Source organism: Amblyraja radiata, chromosome 31, assembly GCF_010909765.2.
Source record: "Amblyraja radiata isolate CabotCenter1 chromosome 31, sAmbRad1.1.pri, whole genome shotgun sequence".
In the NCBI taxonomy this organism is placed as follows: Eukaryota; Metazoa; Chordata; class Chondrichthyes; order Rajiformes; family Rajidae; genus Amblyraja; species Amblyraja radiata.
The window spans coordinates 16,528,520-16,552,949 of record NC_045986.1 but is presented as its reverse complement, the minus strand read 5'-3'; the positions used below and the strand labels follow the sequence as shown (position 1 = coordinate 16,552,949).

The following is a 24,430-nucleotide window of genomic DNA, read 5'->3' as shown; positions in this document are numbered from 1 at the left end:
TTGGCATGTTGATGAATACTCTCTTGAACTTCTATAGGAGTACAGTAAAGAGCATGTTGACTGGTTGCATTATGGCGTGGTTCGGCAACGCGAACACCCAGGAACAAAGAAGACTGCAAAAAAGTAATGAAGACAGCCCAGTCCATAAAATGCTCTTGATTATCAAATCAAAGCTAACAAACTTTGGCTTGTTGTTTCCCCAAAAAGAGAAGGTTCTAGGTTTGATGCCTGGTGAGTATTGTATTTGATTATACTTGAGGTGTGGACCATGTTCCACAATTGTCTAAAGTCTCACTTGGGCCAAGAAAGAAAAAAGTTGACCATCCTCCTCAATAATGATCAATTTTTAGGAACTTTTTAAAATTTTCAGCTGTGAAGATTGGGCTTTGTCTGTTGTGCCTCTGTTAATTTCCCATATCTCACCATAAAGATACATGCATAGAATAAATATTTGAATATGGTTCTGAAGGGTCAACTACAACACAGCATAGGGTAACTATCTACCGGAAATTATTCTGTGAATTAACTGGGTGAGTAGGAACCACATTGAGAAACAGGCTCTATGGATTCCCTTCAGTGAAATCAATAACAATTGAACCATCTGCGCAAGTGTCCTGTGGAAATATCAGTTACACTATTTTTGAAAAAAAATGAATTACCAAGGCAATGCCACAAAATCTTTTTTCCCATTTCTCAAGTTTTGAGTTAATATTTGTATGCAATCGTGCCTGTACGTGGAGAACTAACTTTATTCAGATTGGTCCTTGATATAATTGCACTTTCATTGCGATTCACAAAGTCTATTTTTGTAACATTGAAATTCTAATGGCAGATTCTCCTTTCAGCATTTGCTGTAGGTAGTTTAGTGAGAAGCCGCGAGAAGATGTTTATGGGATGGAGGTGAGGGCACATGCTGATAAAGTATTGGCAATTACACACTTTGGAAATCAGATGTTAGACTTTAGAGATACAGTGCAGAAACAGGCCCTTCGAGTCTGCACTGACCAATAATAACCTACACACTAGGGATAACTTACAATTTTATCAAAGCTAATTAACTTACAAACTTGTACGTCTTTGGCGTGTGGGAGAGCATCCGGAGAATACCCACGCAGTCACAAGGAAAACGTACAGTACAAACTCCATACAGCACCCATAATTAGGATTGAACCTATGTCTCTCGCTCTGTAAGGCAGCAACTCTACCACTGTGCCGCATCATACATCAATGGGCCGCCCCAAGCTTGATCCCCAGCTTTTTTTGAACCATCTCTTCATCTTGCGTTTCCACCTCATTTTCTACGTGTAGTACTGCTTTCTTTCGGTCACATCCACCCCCATTCCAATCAAAATAGTCCTTTGTTTATTACCAAGACATTTTGCCTTTGTCTGGGGCTGGATGGCATTTCTTTCCTAACAACCAGTACACAAATGCTCTGCTGCTAAATGTAAAATGTTTTCATGTTATTGTAAATTTGCAATTCACTGCTGAATAAATCTGAGGAAATTGTGCGTGGAGGTGTAATGCATTAATGTCAGCCTTGACATTCAAATGATTGAATTCCGTCCACTACACGGGAGATGCATTATCTTTCCAAAGGCAAGGAAGCACCAATGTCTTGAAATGTCTGTATTTTTTGCATTTCTATTTTTTTTTAAAATATTTACAGTCAGTGGTATAATTAAGCGTTTCCTACTTTTCTAGCCTTTTTTAATGCATTTGATCACTGTATCAATGAAATGGGAGTGAAAGTCATAGTATCCTTGCCTTATTAGGTATGTCTCCGGGCTCAGTACACAAATGTGACTGTGTAGGGAACTCTTTTATCATTCCTGTCACTCAGGGTGATTATTTGCCATTTGCTGTGCTACAACTAGACTGAAGTAAGTTTCTTCCCAAAGGCATTATTTTGCCATCTCTGGATTTGTAGATTAATTCCAAGAATATTTTACTGGGGATAATCATTCTTAATTAAGTGAAGGTCTAGTGAATTAATTCACACTAACTCTGCCCGTAATCTCAAAATAAAAGATTATAAGGAAAGGTATCCTCTCTGCAATTTAATCCAATTGTGTTTTCTGATGACGAATTCTTGACCCAAAAGATTAGCTGCGTTTCTTTCCCACTGTTGCTGCCTGACCTGCTGAGTGTTTCAGCACTTTATATATTTGTTTAGGATTTCCAACATCTGCAGTTTTTTTTGCCCCAACCCTTTATTTCTCTTGGCCAAGGACACAAAGATTGGACCAAATTATTGCTCTGAATTGCCAACTTGCAGGTGTCTTGGCTGGTGAAGACAAGATCTGGCATGTGGTTTGATAACTTGTCTGTAGCCCAATAATATTCAGCATTCAAAGAATATGTGGATTTGAAGAACCTTGGCTATAGCGTTGGAACAGACTCTCTGACCCAGACTTCCTTGCATCTCAAACTCCCTGCTGCGAATCCAGAAGTACATTCAATCCCCTCCCTATTGAGGCGCACACATTATTAACTGTTTACATGGAGAGTTGAGATGTGTTTTATTTCAAGGATTTGTTACCTGGAGAATTTACGGGAAAAGTAGAAATTTAATCATTAAATTTATTTTCTCTTGCTTTCAGCTTGTTCTTAATGTAAAATTTATTTTGTGCCATTAGATATGCTTTGGCAATATAATGCTTTAAAAGGAAGCACAACACAGATTGAAAGCAAAATGGATTGCTAAAGCGAACCACTCTTCATTCTCACATAAATCTAGAGGTGTTGCAATATTAATTCGTAAAGGTATACCCTTTAAACATATATCAACGATAGAAGACACTGAAGGCAGATATATTGTAATAATAGGGGAGTTATACTTTAAAAAGGTGACTCTCCTCAATGTGTATGGACCAAATTTTGATAGCCCACTGTTTTTTAAGAGAATTCTTAACAATATCCTGGAATGTACACAACAAAACTTAATAATCGGTGGAGATTTAAATTGTACATTGGATGCCTGTTTGGATAGATCATCAACTCAAAGAAAACTAAAATCTCGATCAAGTGAATTTTTAAACTTATACATTAATACTACTAATATTAAGGATGTTTGGAGAATTGAAAATCCATCGGGCCGAGAATATTCATTTTACTCACCAGTACATAAAACTTACTCAAGGATAGACTATTTTTTAGTAGATTCAAAACTTATCCCATTTACCTATAACTCGCAATATCATAACATCATAATCTCAGACCACGCTCCACTAACATTTATGATCAAACTAAACGGAATGGTAGAGACAGAGTCACAATGGAGATTTAATCCCCAAATCTTAAAAGATAAGTTATGTAATGAATACCTAATAAAACAGATTAAAATGTTTTTTGAGCCTAACGATAGCCCTGAAATCTCTGCTTCCCTTCTTTGGGAAACATTTAAAGCATTTGTACGTGGAGCATTAATTTCTTCCCAATCATTTTTTAATAAAGAGAATAGGGCCAAACAACAGAAACTGGAAATGGAAATAAAGCAATTAGACACAAAAAATGCCGCAGCACCATCCATGATAAAACACAATAAAATTGCAGTACTGAAATATAAATTAAACAAGATATATTCAGACCAAGTTATAAAACTTTATCAACATACAAAACAATTAAATTTTGAATTTGGTGATAAACCAAAAAAACTACTAGCGCGTCAACTTCGTAAATTGGATGGGGAAAAAACAATATACAAAATTAGAACAGACAAGGGAGAAACATTAACACTGCCTAAAGATATTAATGATAGATTTCTACAATACTACCAAAAATTGTATTCATCTAAAATAACAGAACAATCAACGGGAATGGAAACATTTTTACAGAATTGTAAGTTTGCGGGTCTAGATCAGAAAGAGAGAGAATTACTAGGGGCTGAAATTACGATAAAAGACATCGAAGAGTCAATCAAATCTTTAAAAAAACGGAAAGGCTGCAGGCCCCGATGGTCTAAATTCTGAATTTTATTTAAAAAATTATGATTTGCTTTCCCCACGCCTACAGACAATGTACAAATACGCCTACACTCAACAGAAACTCCCAGAAACTCTAAATGAATCTACAATCATACTCATACCAAAAACGGACAAGGATCTTGAAGACCCAGGTTCATACAGAGCTATAGCCCTCTTAAATACTGATCAGAAAATATTAACTAAAATTTTATCTAATAGATTGAGCTTAGTGATCAGTAAATTAATACATCCCGACCAAACAGGGCTTATCCCAAAACGTTATTCATTTTATAATCTGAGAAGATTATTTAATATTATATACTCCAATAGAATTCCTAATGCAGATCTAGCAATTATTTCATTAGATGCTGAAAAAGCATTTGACCAGGTAGAATGGCCATATTTATTTTCGGTGATGGAAAAATTTCAACTAGGAGAGAAGTACTGTACATGGGTTAAATTGTTATATTCTAATCCAACAGCCAGAATATTAACAAACAAAATGTTATCAACTAAATTTAATCTCTCTAGAGGCTGTACACAAGGATGTTCACTATCCCCACTATTATTTGCTCTTGCAATCGAACCCCTAGCAGAAAGCGTTAGAAACCATCCAGGAATATATGGATACAATACTAGAGACACAAGGAATAAAATTTCCTTATATGCAGATGATGTACTAATATATATTACAAAGTTAGAAACTAGTATTCCAAACTTATTAAATCTAATAACTCAATTTGGTCAGTTTTCGGGATATAGAATTAATTGGAATAAAAGTGAAATCATGCCAATAACAAAATTCAATTTACATACAATACAACAATCCCCTTTTAAAATAGTTAAAGATAAATTTAAATACTTAGGAATCTATGTAACTAAGACATATCTCTTTATTTAAACTAAATTTCCCACCCTTACTGAATAAACTACATAAGAATATTCAATACTGGAAAACACTCCCCATTTCTATGCTTGGGGGAATTAATGCTATAAAAATGATTTTTTTACCGCAACTGCTGTACCTATTTCAATTAATTCCGATATATATTCCAAAAACTTTTTTCAAAAAAGTCTACTCCATTGTTACAAGTTTTGTCTGGGATTATAAGAATCATAGAATAAGTAAAAAACATTTATGTAAGTCAAAGATAAATGGAGGTTTGGCTTTGCCAAATTTCTTATTTTATTTTTGGGCAGTCCATATTAAAAACATGAATATCTGGCTGGAAGAAATGGATCGACAACCAGATTGGTTAATGATGGAAAAGGAAGATTGTCTACCTTTTGAAATAGGTCCGATCATATTTGCCCCCACAAAACTGCACAAAAAAACCTATAAAGAAAACCCCATAATACATAGTGGAATACGAATTTGGAAACAAATAAAAAAAGATTTAAAATTGAATAATATACCACTATGCCTTCCCATTGTAAATAATCCTTCATTCGAATCATCCTTTATGGACAAAGGTTTCACACAATGGAAAAATTATGGAATCAAAAATATTGGACATCTTTATGGGAAAGGCACTTTTCTTTCATTTCAAGAGTTACAACAGAAGTATGGACTGCACTCTAAAAAATTTCTTCAGATATCTACAAATTAGAGATTATGTTAAATCTAATACACAAGTCTACAGGAGTAGGGAATCAGAAATTCTTGATGAATGTTTGAACAAGCATCCTAATACTGAAAAACTAATAGCTTATATTTATAACACCCTACTAAACAACGAGGTACCACCGACCGAACCATATAGATACAAATGGGAAAATGAAATAGGTCACCCTATAACGAAAGATATGTGGGACGAAAGTTTACAACAAATACATCAATGTTCATTAAATGCCAGACATACTTTAATACAATTCAAGGTCTTACATAGATTACACTACTCTAAAATAAAACTAAATAGAATCTTCCCACAAATCTCTCCTATTTGTGATAAATGTCTACATCTAGAGGCTAATTTAACACATACGTTTGCAAACTGTATAAAACTTAAACATTTCTGGACTGATATTTTTGAAATAATTTCAGAAGTTATTAATACAAAACTGGACCCAAACACAAAATTAATAATCCTTGGAATATCAGAACAAAGTTTAACACTCACAACAAACCAAAGAAATTTCCTCGACTACAGTATAATAATCGGGAAAAGATTAATATTAAAATTTTGGAAAGGCCCTACAACCCCCACAATTAATATGTGGATTAAATGTCGGAGACCCTATACTTAGAAAGAATTAGACTTGTCTTAATGGACAAACAAGATATTTTCGATAAAATCTGGGCTCCATTCATTAACTATCTGAAGGGATAGATTGGCACAGCACGAGGACCCAACTGAAACTTGAACTCAGGATCAGATGAAAAGCTATACTTTATAATCTACGAACCTATCTCCATTGACGTATTACAGGTAACCCATTCCACCTCCTCTGTTTTTCTGTTTTTTTAAATTTGTAACTTTCTACCCTCTCTTTCTCTCTCTTTCTATAAAAAATAAAAACACTAGAAGCAGAAGTAATTGATAATTGAAAATTTTAATAATGTATGACTGATGTATATGAAAAGTCTTTTTACTATAATATGTAACTATACTTTATAATATATCTACTTCTAATAAAAATATATTTAAAAAAAAATAATGCTTTAATATTTATTAAAGCTTCTCTGTGGTCTATGTTAATGTAAATTAGAGAATCTAGATTTTTTTAATGCAAGTTCTTATCACGGGGCTAAAAATTGTTTGCCTTTTTCTATTCCAAACTCACCCTGCTCGTAGTTCCCAAGAATATCTTGGGGAAATTAAAGGTGTTGCCCAGGCGTTTTTTAATCATCAAAAATGACAATCCGTAGTTATGGCAAGGGTGTGTTCCTGAGAATGCCCGAGTTCTGTGCAGAATGCTCGGTGTTTACTACTGATGGGGGATTAGCAGTTATCCCAGGAGTGGGAAAACTGCACCGAGCCTCTCGGAGTAGTTTTCCCACTCCTGGGATAACTGCATATAGTGCCCGCAAGTTGCTGGTCTGTTGTGAAGCACTATTCGTAGGTATGTTGTAAAGCGTACCTGAAGCGTCACTGAAAATCTGTCCCAGCCCGTGTGCGCGATTTTGCCGCCGTTTAGAGGGGGGCGGGTTTAAAACGCGATTTTCCCTAGGCTGTTCAAATCGAGGATGTTCAGCCTAGTTAATTATTAACGAAAAATCGCTGGAAGATTCCGTCGCTTTAGCTATTATTACTTTTAAGGGCTTTATCTAATTGTTATAGTAGTTTAAAAATTAACCTCTAAACCCGCGACCGCCGGCAAGCGGCCGGATCTCATACAGGGGACAATAGAAGGTAGGCTGTTTATTTTTACATTAAAAAGGGCTTCTTAAGATCCCTTTATACAAAGTTTAATGTTGCGAGTAGCTAATTTGGGCCCCATTATATCCCGCAGTATTTTTCTTGGCATTTGAGGGCACAAATCTACCGCAATGTGAACGTTCTAAACCAGCGCAGCCACTTGCAAGCTGATTTAAATGGACTTTAATTTACAGCAATTGAACACTAAATTCCTTCCATTTGGCCTATAAATTAATGTAAATGAGATTTAAAAATCATGTTTTATTGTGAATTATTTGTGAATATTATTTGGACACTTAGGCTATTTAAAAATGTTAATCATTTATTAAGAAATGGATAGATGTTTAGATCTAGTAATTGAAGTTTGAAATTAGCTACAATTGGGTAACTAACCCAATGCTTTAATTTCAGGTCATCCAAGTAAGATTATTTTATATTTGTTTCAGAATGCTTCAATCTATGATAACTGAAAATTTCATTCAGTTCTCTTAAATTTTAAGAAGGTTACGGGCTTTTGACTGTCCTCGATCACAACTTTTTTGTTATGTCCATAGAAAATCAATAGGGAACAAGATGCTAATTTTTGAGTATGAAAATGGCCATAACTTTTTAAATACTTGAGATATGAAAGTGAATTAGGTGTCAAATTAAACTTCTTTTTATGCTTTATCTGATGGGATAAATTGCAGACTTGATTTTTAAAATCTCAAAATTTTGTGACATTGCTACTATTCGATGCAGTGTATCCATGGGCTTCTTCACATTTTCCTTCAAAATTCCCCTCTTGAATTGTAATAATTCCACCAAACTCGTGACAGGCCTCTCACAAACCAAACGCAATTGTATCTGTGATGTGAGTCTACACGTGCATGTGACGCCACACAATGCTCTTGTCTTCGATTACAGGGGGGAAATATCTGCTAAAGACAAAATGGGAAAGAAATGGGTACTTGATGGAGATAATTTAGCAAGCATGGCAAAGGCTTTTCCATGATGCACAAATCTCCAGACCAACAGGAAGAGATTGAATGTGTAGTAAGGAGCTGCAGTTGCTGGTTTACTCCGAAGAGGAGAACAAAATGCTGGGGTAACTCAACGGGTCAGGCAGCATCTCTGGACGAAGTGAATAGGTGACTTTCCGGGTCGAGACCCTTCTTAGGAAGAGATTGAAAGTGAATTGTTCAGATCAGTGCAGAAATTGAGCTTGGTCCTTTAGGGAGAAGGAGAGAGGTGCAAAGGCTGAAAGGACGGGTTTGGTGAGCCACCCACAACATGAGTTGGGTGCACTAATGGTAACTAATGTATTTTTGATGAGCCCCTAGGACTTTTACAAATATGTGAACTTCTGTCGAGACCCCCGTGTTGTGTTAGATCACAACCTGATGCACAAAATCAGGCATATTTCTAAACATGAATACCTGAATTCCACTTATGGTAGCTTTGCACTCATAAAATCATACATCACGGAAACAGACCCTTGCTGCCCACCTTGTCTATTCGGACCATGATGCCCATCTACGCTCTTCTCATTTACCTGCATTAGGCCCGCATCCATCTAGGCCTTTCCTATCAAAGTACCTGTCTAAACACACGTTAAACATTGTCATTCTATCTGCCTCTGCCATCTCCTCTGCCAGATCATTCCAAATGTTCACCTCTCTCTTTGTAGAAAAACCTACCTTACAGTTGTCGTTTAAATTTCTCCCCTCACTAACCTGTGACCTCGTGTTCTAGACTCCCCAAACTTGAGGAAAGATTGGAGGGAATACAGATGTTGCATTGCAATGGAGAGATGAAAATTGTCGCTGTACCCTCTGAAATTCAGCAGATTAAGGATGATTTAATCAAACATTTAAGATATTAAGGGGGATGTGTAGGGTGAATGTGGAGGACAGATTTTTGCTAGATCATCTTAGGGTGGTTGACAAATTGAAGCAGGGCTTTTGGGAGTAAAGTTAGGAGATGCCTTCACACAGAAGGCGGTGAAGTTTGGGAGTATGAGGGAAAGGCTGACGCGTTGCGCTATTTCATGGACCACTAGAGTTTTATTACATGATAGAGGGTGCAAGGGTGAGTCTAAAGAAGAGTCCTGACCAGAAATGTCATCTATCCATGTTCTCCAGCGATGCTGCCTAACCCACTGAGTTACTCCAACAATTTGTGGGGGGTTTATAAGTGCAGAGGTGACCTCAGTGCCTCATGTTTTAACACCCTCATCCTAGGAGAACAGTCAGTGTGGTGCCACATTTGAATTTGCAGTCACAGCCAGTGATTGCCAAACTATTAAAATGAATGCCCCATTTGGTAAAATAAATGCCTCCCACATCCACTAATTGATGAGTGTTGTCCCTTTAAGGAGAGGGTTGTCAAAGGGGTCCTTGCAACTATCAACAGCCCTATATTTGGGGCCACTAGTGATTTTATTTGTATTTATTTAATTTATTTTTTATTTCTATGCAACTAAATGATCTCCATCATTACTAAGTTGCCGTGCTCTTGGTGAAATCTGTGCTCGAGTGGTTTCCACCACAGGTTGGTACGCTGCTTTTAGCTGTGTTGTTAGCACACTGCCCTTTGGAAGAAACCTTTTACCAACATTCTACCTGTACCAGAAATCTGAATTAAAAGCAGAAAATGCCAGCAACCTTCAGCTGGTCGGGTATCTATGGTGTGAGAGATGGGGCTTGTGTTTCAGGTGGCTGACCTTTCATCTGTCGTGCCTGTGTGTTCACCAGAGCTGCAAGGAGGTAGTGGCTCGAAATAGCTCAATGGGTCAATAGATTTCTTCATGCAAACTGATCTGTGATGTGAAATCTCTGTTGAATTAAAGCGGCACTGTTAAGTTGAGCTGTTCACCGTGTAAGAATGAGTAGTGGGGCAGGTTTCCCCACCTCCTGTACAGAGAGTGCGGATTAGATTCCAGTGCTCTGTGCACGCCTCTTGCTTCGTGAGCTTGATTTACATATTGAGGTTCATACTGAATGTCCTGCACAGCAGGGGGAGGCAGTTGGTTTTATTGTGAAGTCTCCGGGATTTGAGGATGAGAAGCATGTGTGTTACCAGAGCTTGGGGCTTTGTCTGCTGCTTCCACTCTCCACCTCAGCTTCTGCAGACTGCATTTGGAAGCTGCCTTCGTGCATCGTTCATCAACTAGCGATTAAGTAATTGGATCAGCAGCACACCTTCTGCTTTGTCTTATTGCTGAGATTACATCCTGTTTCTTCCCTCTGAACCCAGGCAGAGCCGTCACCTTGAGAAAGCAATGATTTGCCAGACAGCAGCTGATATTCTGCTTCCCTTTATCTAGATTCTACTCGGTGCAGAAAGCTTCCTTACTGTACAAAGCACATTGAAAGCAGTGTTTATGTTTGCTTGCTGAGGTCATTTATCTCCCTGGAATTACTGCTATTAATAGTTTGGTGCATTTCTTCAACTTGGCCAGGATCCTCACTGGAGGTAACGGAGCGTGTTCTGTTTTGCTTTGTCTTGTGATCTGTTATCGCGTGTTATTAAAAATTAAATTGGTCTTATTGGTTTTGTGGCAGTTTGACCAGTGAAGTTGTACATTTCTGCTGTTGCTCTGTGTTTTGTGCGGTTTGCAGTTGTAATAATTTATAGGCTGAATTGTTCCATGTTTTGATCTGATGTGGAAGGGTGAGCAGTGCTGTGTGCATTTGTTTGCACAGTTAAAGAGCTGAAGCACTCTAGTGCAAGTACAACCTCTGTGTGTTCGTACGCCTTTGATTCCATTGTTTCTAATTAATGACACACATTACCCCTGTTTGGCACCAGGAACCTTTTTAATTGAGTGACTATGAACAGATGTAAAAGAAGCATCAATGGAAAACATGACAGCGCAAGAACATTGTTCTGTTGCCTAGGTCAATACAAATGAAACCAAACCCTTGTTTACAAAATATATCTTCCTCCTTCAGACCACATGCTCAACTGGTTTAACCCTGCAGGTCTCTGCAGCAATGGAAATTCAAACAGCTCTATATTCTGTATGATGTCTCTGTGATTATACACCAGTCTGCCATTAGGTTACCGAGAGATCATTGGGCCAAATCTTTCCTGTAGTCTTCGATGAGCGTCAGCCAGATCTGTGCCTTCAACACTGGGTTTTCTTTTATTCAGAAGATCTTCAGGGAAATGTAGCCTGTACAACATTACCCCCAATGAATCATTAGTGTTGCTGTTGCTAGGCCTTGTACATTATGCCAAAAATTGATGAAACTGTGGGATAAATGGACATTAATTTCCAACTGCACTTGTAATAGAGAAAGTATCTTCGTGTTTCTGAAGTTGAGCTGCGAGTTCCAGCAGGCTTGGTGAGAATGTTCTAGAGTCTGCCAGGGTAGGTTCCAATCAGGGTCGCTAGGCTGAAGGAAAGATGCGCAGCAGGGAACGACAGCATGAGCTGAAACTTGGAACATTTCTAGTCTTTGTAATTAGAGTTATATTTAATTGGGTTGCTAAAATAAACAAAGGGAAAGGGTGGGCATCTCAACAAGGTGGATATAATCCTTAACAAATAACCAGCTCGATGTAGCTAGCACAGGATCTACATCATAGCTTTGACAGACAAACCTGCTCAATAAAAGGGCCTTTCGATAATTAACATAAATAAAAGCAAACGGGTAATTTAATAAATATTGAAGAGGTTGAAAGGGGACATAGAGAGATTTGGGGTAAGTGGGAAGAGATTTGGAGGGATTCTGAGATGACCTATTTCACCCAGAGAGTGGTGAAAACCTGGAGTGCACTGCCCGAGAGATCGGGGGCAATGTCACCGACAGTAAGAAGGGTCTAGACGAACACTTGTATCGTTTCAAAGGCCACGGGCCAAGCACTGGGAGATGCAATTAATACAATTGGTCGGCACCTCCTGGTGCAGATGTGAACAGCTGGATTTCCCAGACCTTGGAGCAGATGGAGGTGGGGATTGGGGGAGAAGATAGGGCTGCCAACTCTCTCACTCCCAAATAAGCTACAAATTCCCGACGGCAATTCGTTGACCGACTCGGCCGTGGCTCGGTGAATGATGAGTTGGCCCGGGTGCTGGACTGCATACAAAGCCCAGCCGGTGGGCCAGCTGAGGAGTTTTGGCCCGGGCGACATCGCGGCACCCCATCCAACTCGTGAACCGATCGGCCATGAGGATAAGGGGTGGCGGTGTCGGCGGTAAGCAAAGGTCCGAAGGTTGGACAGCTGGCCAGGCTGCCGACCGACGGGGCCACGGGCGAGGCGTTGTTGCTGTACTCCATGGGCTGCACTACGTCGGGACGGGTGAGGCAGGGCTGGACGCGGCGCTCCGACCCAACAGCCCCCTCGACCCGAGTAGTGTCAGTCAAATACAGGACAAGGGCGGTCCTGTACGGGGTAAACCAATTTAGCCAAAAAAACGGGATGTTCCGGATAATACGGGACAGTTGGCAACCCTAGATGAAGACCAAACCAGGGAGAAGCTAAGGAACTGTACAATGCTGCTTGTGGCCCTAGGAGAAAGGAGAGCAGGAATGCTCATTCTTACCCCATCCACTGTTGGTGTTTAGAAAACATCTGAACGAGTACATGGATAGGATAGGTTTAAAGGGATATGGGCCAAACGTAGACAATGGGGGCATGTTGGTCAGAGTGGGCAAGTTGGGCCGAAGGGCTTGTTTCCAAGCTCTATGACCTATGATTCTGCTGCTCATGCAATCCACACATGTGGGTGTCCAGGTTTCAACGTCAGAGAATGTTCAATCAAATCCTCCATGCCGAGGCTTCAATGGAGAAACGGTACCAGCACTGCGACTAGTTTCACTGCCCTCCTTAATTTAACTGTTTGTATGCCTTGTTGTCACCTTCCCCTCAGCCAACAAGAAGCATTCTTCATTTCCTTGACCAATGTGCTTTGATCTGTCGTTTTCACACTTTACGCTTCCATATCTCTAGTTTTCCTCTCCCCTGACTCAGTCTGAAGAAGAGTCTCAACCTGAAATGTTACCCATTCCTTCTTTCCAGATATGTTGCCTGTCCCACTCAGTTACAGCATTTTGTGTCTTGTATCTTCGACGGCTCTGGACAAGGTCTCTTGTCCTCGTGTGCTCTATGATCAAAGGAAGGGAATGATCATCCTGATAGTCATGCCCTCAACCACATCTGGGCAGTGCAAACCATGAACACAAGGCAAAAGGCGCTGGAAATAGAGAGAATGGTAGTGGAGAACAATGAACACACACAGCAACAGAGCAACACACAGTAACAGAGTTGTAAAACCAGAACAAGACCGAAAAGCAGCAGGGTAGGTCTAAAGCTGAGTCTAAAACTTATTTGATGTCATGTGAAGAAGGCTATGGTAGAGGGGGGCAGGGGAAGAGAATTAAGGAACGGTTCTGTGCATTGCCATAAGCACGAAGATTATGCACTGGCATCCTTCCAACTCTCGCTGTTTAATGATCAAAAATAGCTGACAAGATGGTGGGTTCTTTTCTTCCATTTAAAATTCATTGTGAGAGGCTATTTTAATTTGTGAAGCTAACCTGTGTTGGCAGGCTTTGTAGTAATCGTGTGGCAGCTCCTTATTGGCAGTTTTGTAGGAGAGTTTTGAAAGATCTCTGCTTTAAAGCTTCTCTTGCTGTGAGTCACAGAGTTTCTTAATCCTGATGGAAGAGTTTATATTTGCAAATTCGTAAACCTGCTTTGTAACAATGGGGTTAACATTCAGTTTCAATAATTAGATGCAGCAATATACTGGGACCCAACAGTTTTTACATATTTGCATTTGTAAACCCCTTACTAACCACTACATCTGGCTTAACCCCATCATATTTGAGTGCAAAACCAAAAGCAAAGAAATTGACCACTTTGGCACTCGGTTCACAAAATTATGTTGCCTATCTTGAGTTCACAGTGATTTTCCGTGCATTTGTAACTACAGTTCAATTATGGCACTAAAAAGGATATTTCACAAAGATGTGACTTCCAGTCTCGAATAGTGAGAGTGAGCTGAGGAATAAAATGTTTCCTTACTACACCATGAATCAGTGCACTGTCTCTCCCCCTGCTTTGCTATGTTGGGGTATAATTTGCACTGTGTTCTCCTGTTGTTTGAAATTGCGTAAAATTGACAAACATCAATATCAAAGGTCGATTTGTTGCGTGTTCAGGTTATTCAGTGAATGTTGAATTTCCGCAAACATTGCCTTTGGTTTTTTAAAAGCGAATGTGTAAGAAACGGGCTCCTCCCACAAAACCAACCATGCTCACCTATTGAATTAGTTCTCAGTGTGAGTTTCTGCCCGAACTGGTCGTTCTCGTACTTCTGTTGTGGGAGCCTGCATTGGCTGCTGTTTTTTCAACATTATGAGAGGATTGCAGTTCAAATAAGCCTCGTTGATTAGAACATGCCTTGGGATATCCTGAAAGGAATATCAAATATACTATTTAAATCTATCTTTCATTTTAAGATTAAGCTGGATTTTGTTAGGTATAAAAATGTCAAACTCATTTTAAAACGAAGGTGGATACTGTTTGCAGTGGGTGCATGGTAAATACTTGACGAGCTATTTTCAACCATTGGAGTCTGGATCGGCACACGTTTAAACGAGTCTGTACTCTTGTGGTAAATTATTTTCACATATTATGTTCAGTTCTAATCGTGCTCGTGCGTGGGTGATTTTTATAATTGGCAGTGTTGAAATTGAGCAGAAACCTGCAAAAAATTCAGATCAGTAATTCGGACAATTTATGACCTTGGTAATTTTGACCACCTCAGTATCTCACAAGCAAGGTGTTCAAAGGTTGCCAAAAATCATGAGGGCGAGACAGTGAGAGAATTGTCCAGCACTGGGTATGTACATGTGGTTATTCAATTTTTATCTTCAGTTTGATATCTGAATCAAATCCAACTTCTGTACAGTTTAAAATAATGCTTTTTTTTTTAAACAGTCGCGTCAGTTTGACTCAGTTTGGTTGTACTTTTACCTAGGTGAGTGTTGTGAGCTTGTGCCTGTCAAGCATGTAAACTGATTCACGGCATGGAGCTGAGGAAGGGTGGTGTTGTCAGAGGTGCTGTCTTTGAATCATACTTGAATGTGTGCCCTTTCTATTTTAAGCTTCAGAATGTTGTTTTTAATCCTGCGACATTCCTTGATCTGAAAATCTATGACAAAATAGTCATTCACTTGAGTTCACAATTGCATTCCAGGATAATTGTACACTTTTCATGAAGTCTTTTTGAGACACAATAAGGCACTTAACAAATCAAAATTAAATCAAAAGTTTCCTTCTACAGTAAAATTGAAAACTTCTTACAGGTAACTAAATAATAGTTATAGATTTGTACAGTTTAGAAACAGGCCTTCGGTCCATCCATACTAATCCCACTTACCAGCATTATCTCCTTGTTCCTTCATTCAGAAATATCAACATTTAGCAGGGGGATGTTTTCACATCAAGTGAACCTTCCAAAGAGTTGGAATGATTTCCTTTAAATTACATTTTTACTTCACAAGTGAAACACTGGTGATCTCAATTGCTTTTTAAATTGTACCAAAAAGTTGACTACAAATGTTTCATTCGACATATCTTCCCTTCATATTATGTTTCTCGTGAATAAGCAGTCAACACGTAAATCGGTATTACTGATATCGGAAGGTAAAATTTCAAACTGGGACCTGTCCAGTGGATGTCAGAGATCCCATGCCACTATTCTGAGGGAAAACTGGACTCCCATTGTGCCGGACAGCATTCACTTCTCAATCTACATCATAAAATCAGTCATCGGCACATTTCCACTCTTTACCTGTGTAAATGAGGTGCACAAAGAACCGAGAATATGAGTTAGCATGAGAAATAGCACATTGCTAGGTGGCTGCAGACTAAAGGAAACTCGCGAGGGGCTGATCCAGAAGATTAAGATTGGTCTAAGGTATATAGACACACTGAACTGTTCTCTATTGTGCTTACAATATCCTGTTGTGCTGCAGCAAGCAAGAATTTCATTGTCCTATCTGAGACACATGACAATAAAACTCTCTTGACTCTTGACTTAAGATGTATGGGATCCATGATGATTTGGTAGTTTCGACTGACAACTGGCTTACTGATAAAAGACCGAGGGTTGTGGTGGAAGGGCATTATTATGGCTGGAGTTTGGATCCAATGATGTTCTGCAGTGATCAGTGCTGGGACCTTTGTTGTTTGAGATAAATGACTTGGACAAAAAGGTAATTAATTGGATAGTAAGTTTGCAGTCAACACAAAAATTGGTGTAGTTGTGGACTGTGAAGAACCCTATCAATAAATACAGCAGGATATAGATCAGATACAGATAAGGTCCAAGAAATGGCAGATGGAGTTTAATCCGAGCAAGTGTGAGGTGTTGCACTTTGGGTGGTCAAATGAAAGGGGTGAGTGTACAGTTAACAGCATGACCCTTGAGCAACATTGATGTACAGAGGGATCTTGAGGGTGCCAGGAATGTGCTGCCAGGGGTGGTGGTGGAGACAGATTTGATAGTGATATTTATGAAGGCTTTTAAATAGGCACATGGATATGCATGGAAAAGTGGAATATGGATCATGAGCAGGCAGGAGGGATAGATTTCTTCTTGGCATTGTCCTACATCAAGTTTGTGAGGTGTGACAGAGTTTCTCATTTTTGCCTTCTCTCTCTAGATCCCTGCTGATGTTGACCTGCCAGTAGGACTGGTTTATCGAGATGACATTGTTGGGTTTGCTTTGGATCTTTTGCCAGCACAGATCAAATCCTGTTTGCATGTCCATGAAAATCAAATCAAAACGAATTGTTGATAAACTGACGACATCATTTGTAATTTGGGGTAATTTAACTGTACTGTGCAAGACTTGGTACCTGTTACAGCTGTACAAAGGCAAATTGGAAAGGCACATTTGGAATACTGTGTACAGTTCTAGCTGCCCTGCTATAGGAAGTCATAAAACTGGAAAGGCTGCCAACAATTATGAGGAGGTTGCCAGGTTTGGAAGGTTTGAGTTATAAGGAGAAATTAGACAGGCTATGTGTTTTTTTTTTCCCCTGGAACATAGTAGGCTGAGGGGTGCACTTAGATGTTTGTAAAATAACGAGTGCATAGATAAGGTGAATAACTACATTAATTTCATTAGAACGTGGGCGTCTAGAGCTAGCACAAGGTGAGAGGGTGGAGGTTTAAAGAGGTTCTGAGGGGTGCATTTTTCACACAAAAGATACTATAGAAAGGTGTCTGGAATGAGCTGACTGAAGACACAGTGAGGCAGGAACAGAAACAACATTTAATTGGCATCTGGACAGGCCATGGAATCGTTATGGAATTAATGATTAGTTTTGATAGACATGATGGTTCATAGGTGCAGAAGGCTGAAGGGCCTGTTGCAGTACTGTACAATGCAGACACGAGGAAATATAGGTGCTGGTTTACAAAAATAAACAAAGTACTAGAGTAACTTGTGACAGGATGTAACAGCTTGTTCTTGGCAAACTGGCTATAACATTTATAACATTATATCAATGACGAAACTTGTAAATAAATTAATGGCTGCAAGATCCTTTGGAAGACAGCATGATGTAATAAGGTGCAATATGAATGTAAGCATTTCTTTTCTTTCCTGGTTGCCTGCACCAAGTCTCCAATTGACAGCAGATAATGATGACGATTCATGTTGTGCAGCAACCCTTTTTAGTGTACACCAATACGCACCCCATGGAGGGTGCCCCTTTAATGAACAATGGTGAATGCTGATCATTTCTCTTTTTAAACATGCGTTAATATTCCAAGCAAAGAGTTATAGTAGAAGTATATAAGGGTTTTGTTTAGCTAAAGAGATGATGCGACGAATGAGACACTAGTTCTTTAATATCTATTTCCTGTCCTTTCTCAAATCTTCAGCAACTCTATTTTGTAAGTGACAATGTTCAAGCTTGATGTTCTCTAGTGATGAGTGAACCCAGGCAAATATAGCAAAGGCAAGGCTGTCAGGATCAGGGAACACGGCTAACAAGGGATGTTGAGGGTCTGCTCAGGAAGAACAAGGAGCCACATGTCCGGTGTAGGTAGCTGGGAAAGAGTGAATTCCTTCAGGAATATACCGGATGCAGGAGTAGACAGTGGAAATCAGAGGGTCAAAAGGGGACATTAGATATCCCAGGCAGATGAGGTAAAGGAGAATCCAAAATAATTCTATTTGTATATATTAAGCGTATAAGGGTAGGGTTGGTGTTTGGCTTGGTCTGCTGAGGGATCGGTGAGTCTATGTGTGGAGCTGTGGGAAGGAAGGAATCTGGCGAGGGCTTAAATTAATACTTTTCGTCTCTGTTTACCATGGAGAAGGTCATGAAAGCTGGACAGTTCAGGGGAGGGTACTGCACCCAAGAAGCAATACATGTGGAAAATGCAATACATTTTCTCTGGATTAATGAAGAATATTTAATTGATTTGTATTTCCTTTTCCAGGTGTTCTAGGCAGTTGGAGACATCTGTCGCTAGACGCCATTGCATCAGTTGATTAATAAGCCATTGAGTCACCGGTCACACCTTGTACACCATGGAAATGGGCATGCGGATTGTACGTGGTGTGGATTGGATCTGGGGAAACCAGGACGATGGAGAAGGACATGTTGGTACCGTGGTAGAGATTGGTCGCCAAGGCAGCACCACAACACCAGATAAAACCGTGGTGGTGCAGTGGGATTGTGGTACTAGAACAAACTATCGCACTGGTTACCAAGGAGCTTATGACCTGCTACTCTACGACAATGCACAGATTGGTAAGTTTACTGTTCTGTCATGAAGTTCTGATTAACTTATTTAAATTGCTTTTTACCACCTCTAATCAGTCCAATTGTCACAATTCTGAATGACAATAATTCAGTGGGTCATCTAAAGCGAATGTCTTTGCTACTAGGATACAAGGAGCAACATTGACCAACCCCAAATAATGCAACGCTCCTTTGAATTGTCAATAAAAGACTTGTACTCCATATTTTGAGGAATACATCTTCAAGAATTGTAGTAATAAATGCAAATCATTACAGAATAAGTGAACAAGTCAATCGACTCATGCCGAGTTTATACTGTTCATATCCAACAGTATGATGAGCTACAGATACAATGAAATATCTTGCTTGTAGCACCATCACAGGTACATCGAGTCAGACAACACACAAAAACAAATTATACGTTAATTACACACACAATTTCTAAAAGGTTAATGACTGTGCATAAAAGCAAGATAATAGTGCAAAAACATCATGGAAAAAACTACCAAGCCTGTGGTAGTGCAAGAGGTGGACTGTAGTGTTCCATGGCAGAGGTAGGATTTGGTATGTGCAGGTCAGTTCAAGAACCTGATGGTGAAAGGAAAATAGCTGTTCCTGAACATAGTGGTGTAGTCCCACCTGTACCTGCTGGCCTGTACCTCCTGCCCGACAATCACAGTGAGAAGACGGCATAGCCAAGATGGTGGGGATCCTTGATGATAGATGTTGCCTTCTTGGGGAAGTGCTTTTTGTAGGTGAAACACTTTATTCATGTAGATAAAAATTAGTATGATAAATCACTGTACCAATACTCCAGTTAACAATATTTGAACATGATCACCACTTTGCCTAGAGTATGTATTTTGTGAAATTTCAAATCCAAATCGGCTTGATTTACCATCAGTATAAAGGGTTGTGTAGAACAGTGCAGGAAGTTAAAAAACATTAGTTGTATCAGGCTATTATGCAACAACAAATGGAAGAAACATTTACCATGTTTATACTTATTTTATAGAAACAACCTGTAGTACATTTTATGGTAAGTATGGAACTTAGGGTTACAACTTTCTCCAAGGTTGGTAGTTTATTGCAATGGGAGAACTGAGATGCACCAAGATTACAATTGCTTCAATGCTAGTTTATACGGCTAGTCACTAGAATCACAATATTGTAGTATTGTTTATAATTGATCAGACAAAGAACAACATCAGTCTGTGAGATGAATGTTATGATGTACACATTGTAGGCAGCTGCTTTTTTTATAGTCATAGAATCATACAGCACGGAAACAGGTCCTTCAGCCCAACTCATCCGTGCCGAACAAGATGCCTCATTTAAAGTAATCCCATATACATAGAAATACATAGAAAATAGGTGCAGGAGTAGGCCATTCGGCCCTTCGAGCCTGCACCGCCATTCAATATGATCATGGCTGATCATCCAACTCAGTATCCCGTACCTGCCTTCTCTCCATACCCCCTGATCCCTTTAGCCACAAGGGCCACATCTAACTCCCTCTTAAATATAGCCAATGAACTGGCCTCAACTACCCTCTGTGGCAGAGAGTTCCAGAGATTCACCACTCTCTGTGTGAAAAAGTTTCTTCTCATCTCGGTCCTAAAGGATTTCCCCCTTATCCTTAAGCTGTGACCCCTTGTCCTGGACTTCCCCAACATCGGGAACAATCTTCCTGCATCTAGCCTGTCCAACCCCATAAGAATTTTGTACGTTTCTATAAGATCCCCTCTCAATCTCCTAAATTCTAGCGAGTATAAGCCAAGTCTATCCAGTCTTTCTTCATATGAAAGTCCTGACATCCCAGGAATCAGTCTGGTGAACCTTCTCTGCACTCCCTCTATGGCTATAATGTCCTTCCTCAGATTTGGAGACCAAAACTGTACGCAATACTCCAGGTGTGGTCTCACCAAGACCCTGTACAACTGCAGTAGAACCTCCCTGCTCCTATACTCAAATCCTTTTGCTATGAAAGCTAACATACCATTCGCTTTCTTCACTGCCTGCTGCACCTGCATGCCTACTTTCAATGACTGGTGTACCATGACACCCAGGTCTCGCTGCATCTCCCTTTTCCTAATCGGCCACCATTTAGATAATAGTCTGCTTTCCTGTTTTTGCCACCAAAGTGGATAACCTCACATTTATCCACATTATACTGCATCTGCCAAACATTTGCCCACTCACCCAGCCTATCCAAGTCACCTTGCAGTCTCCTAGCATCCTCCTCACAGCTAACACTGCCCCCCAGCTTAGTGTCATCCGCAAACTTGGAGATGTTGCCTTCAATTCCCTCATCCAGATCATTAATATAAATTGTAAATAGCTGGGGTCCCAGCACTGAGCCTTGCGGTACCCCACTAGTCACTGCCTGCCATTGTGAAAAGGACCCGTTTACTCCTACTCTTTGCTTCCTGTTTGCCACCCAGTTCTCTATCCACATCAATACTGAACCCCCAATACCGTGTGCTTTAAGTTTGTATACTAATCTCTTATGTGGGACCTTGTCGAAAGCCTTCTGAAAGTCCAGATACAACACATCCACTGGTTCTCCCCTATCCACTCTACTGGTTACATCCTCGAAAAATTCTATAAGATTCGTCAGACATGATTTACCTTTTGTAAATCCATGCTGACTTTGTCTAATGATTTCACCACTTTCCAAATGTGCTGCTATCCCATCTTTAATAACTGACTCTAGCAGTTTCCCCACTACCGATGTTAGACTAACTGGTCTGTAATTCCCCGTTTTCTCTCTCCCTCCCTTCTTAAAAAGTGGGGTTACGTTTGCTACCCTCCAATCCTCAGGAACTACTCCAGAATCTAAAGAGTTTTGAAAAATTATCACTAATGCATCCACTATTTCTGGAGCTACTTCCTTAAGTACTCTGGGATGCAGCCTATCTGGCCCTGGTGATTTATCGGCCTTTAATCCATTCAATTTACCCAACACCACTTCCCGACTAACCTGGATTTCACTCGGTTCCTCTATCTCCTTTGACCCGCGGTCCCCTGCTATTTCCGGCAGATTATTTATGTCTTCCTTAGTGAAGACGGAACCAAAGTAGTTATTCAATTGGTCCGCCATATCCTTGTTCCATATCCTTGTTCCCCATATGCCCACATTTCGTCCATATCCCTCTAAACCTTACCTATCCATGTACCTGTCCAAGTGTCTTTTAAATGTTGAAATTGTACCTCGCTCAACTGCTCCTCTAACAGCTCATTCCACATACCCACCACCCTCTGTGTGGAAAAAGTTGGTTCTTATTAAATCTTTCTCCTCTCACCTTAAACGTAAGAAATCTAGTTCTTGACTCCCTTACCCTGGGTGACAGACTCTGTGCATTCATCCATTTGCCGATCACGAGTAGCGCTATTCCTTTAAACTAATGCATAATCTGCTAATTAGTGCACAAAATGATTTCCTGATCTGAAATTTTGAATTTTTTACCAAGTTTGTTCAGCTGTTGAGTGTTTGCAGCATTTTTTATTTTCATTTCCTCATCTTGGACAAGCTGCATACTGTGCATGAAACTATCAATAATGATTTGTAACTGTAAACCACACTTGGTCTCTGGACTAATCAGCAATGTTGTTGCCTTTCTGCTACCAGTGGTCATCTCAGCATTATCTTTATTTTCCCTTGGGTTCTGAATCTGCCAAAAACACTTTGAGCTTGTATTCTTGGAGTAATATGGGGATTAAAGGCAGTGTCTATTGTATGACTCGAGAGTATTGCCATTGTGAGTTTACTTTCAAATAGTGCAGCTAGTTCCATTTGAGAACTGACTGGTGGGTCCTGTTATGTTGTTTAAGAAGGAACTGCAGATGCTGGAAAATCGAAGGTAGACAAAAGTGCTGGAGAAACTCAGCGGGTGCCGCAGCATCTACGGAGCGAAGGAAATAGACAACATTTCGTGCCGAAACCCTTCTTCAGACTGATGTAGGGTGGGGAGAAGTTGTACAGGCACAGACTAAGCAAGTCAATTTGATGAATGGCCATGAAAAACATTGACACTTGCTTCAGTAGTGGAGCCGAATTCTGGTGCTGGGGGCCGGTGGATGAAATTTTCTTTCGGACCCACTCCTACAGCAGTGACCTGTGATGGTGGTCAGTTGCCATTTAGCCACTAGCAATGGGCCCAAAAATGTTTAATTTTAGAACAACCTCCTCCTGCTGGCCTTGTGCTACCATTAACAGTGATTACCATGAACTTCATGCACTCATGTCACCTGGCTGCTTTTCAATTGAAGACACCTTCGCTCAGTCCGCCTTGGCCTAAGCGATCTCCTGGTTACTAAACACTTTAACTCTCCTTCCCATTCCCATATTGATATTATCCATTGTCAGTGTAAGGCCAAAAGCAAATTGGAGGAACAGCACCTCATATTTCGCTTGGGCAGCTTATAACCCAGCGGTATGAATATTGATTTCTCTAACTTCAAATAACCCTTGCATCCCCTCTCTCTGCATCTCTCCCCCACCTTAGCCATCGTACTAGTTTCACTGTCATCCTTTGTATCATTTGGTTTATCTTCCCTACAGCCAACAATGGGCCATTGTGGGCTCCACCTTTCCTTGATCATCCTTGCTTTTTGCATATTTTTCATTCATTTGTTCGATGTACTTTCTGTATCTCTCTATTCTCTCTCCCCTGAGTATCGAAGGGTCTCAACCTGAAAAGTCACCAATTCCTTGTCTCCAGAGATGCTGCTTGACCCGTTGAGTTACTCCAGCGTTTTCTGACTTTTAAGATATAACACATATGTGTTGATTATCAATAACACAAGATCAAAATGACCACAGCCCCAAGATTGCAAGATGAGGCGGGGAAGAAATTGCCAGAAGAAAGTGGGAGGGATAATGAAGTCAAGATACAGAAATTAGAAATAAATAAAAGTACGAAAATATAAATAAAGGAAGTGAAGCAGTAGATAGAACAGTCATACTGGACTCAGATGATGTACTTGAGAAAATAATGAATCACACTCAGCATCAAAGATCTTTGCTCAGCATAACCCGAGGAATTTGGGAACATGCCAAATGTTAATGGGAGAACTGGGGAGGAAAATTGTAGGACATTAAGGTCCCGATAGCCTAATATTTCCCGTCATCTTAGACAACAACAGCTCGATAGGAACTGCCTCTTCTCTGCACTAACATTTTGTTCTGACATAATGATTGGACATTTTAAAAATCAAAGTACATTATTCATTGTTTTGATAATGCTCAGACAAAATAAATCCAGAATTGAGTCAAACTGGTTATTTGTAAGTAATGGAGATGAATTTTGTTAAAATGTGAGGTGTTGTACTTGCAGAATG

General features: G+C 39.8%; 1 protein-coding gene across 7 annotated transcripts in view; it reads left to right on the top strand.

Moving 5' to 3' along the window:
- mib2 (MIB E3 ubiquitin protein ligase 2) overlaps positions 1-24,430 on the top strand; it is a 122,911-nt gene that overhangs the window by 16,063 nt on the left and 82,418 nt on the right. For 4 of the 7 annotated variants that reach the window (XM_033047919.1, XM_033047922.1, XM_033047926.1 and 1 more), the window contains one exon: positions 18,783-19,096. In XM_033047919.1, coding sequence (XP_032903810.1) covers positions 18,874-19,096 — 223 coding nt within the window. In that variant the 5' untranslated portion in view covers positions 18,783-18,873. Of the gene's footprint in view, positions 1-10,368; positions 10,781-14,585; positions 14,934-14,986; positions 15,162-18,782; positions 19,097-24,430 lie in introns of those variants that run through there. The other 3 variants (XM_033047925.1, XM_033047924.1, XM_033047923.1) reach the window with 3 other exon arrangements.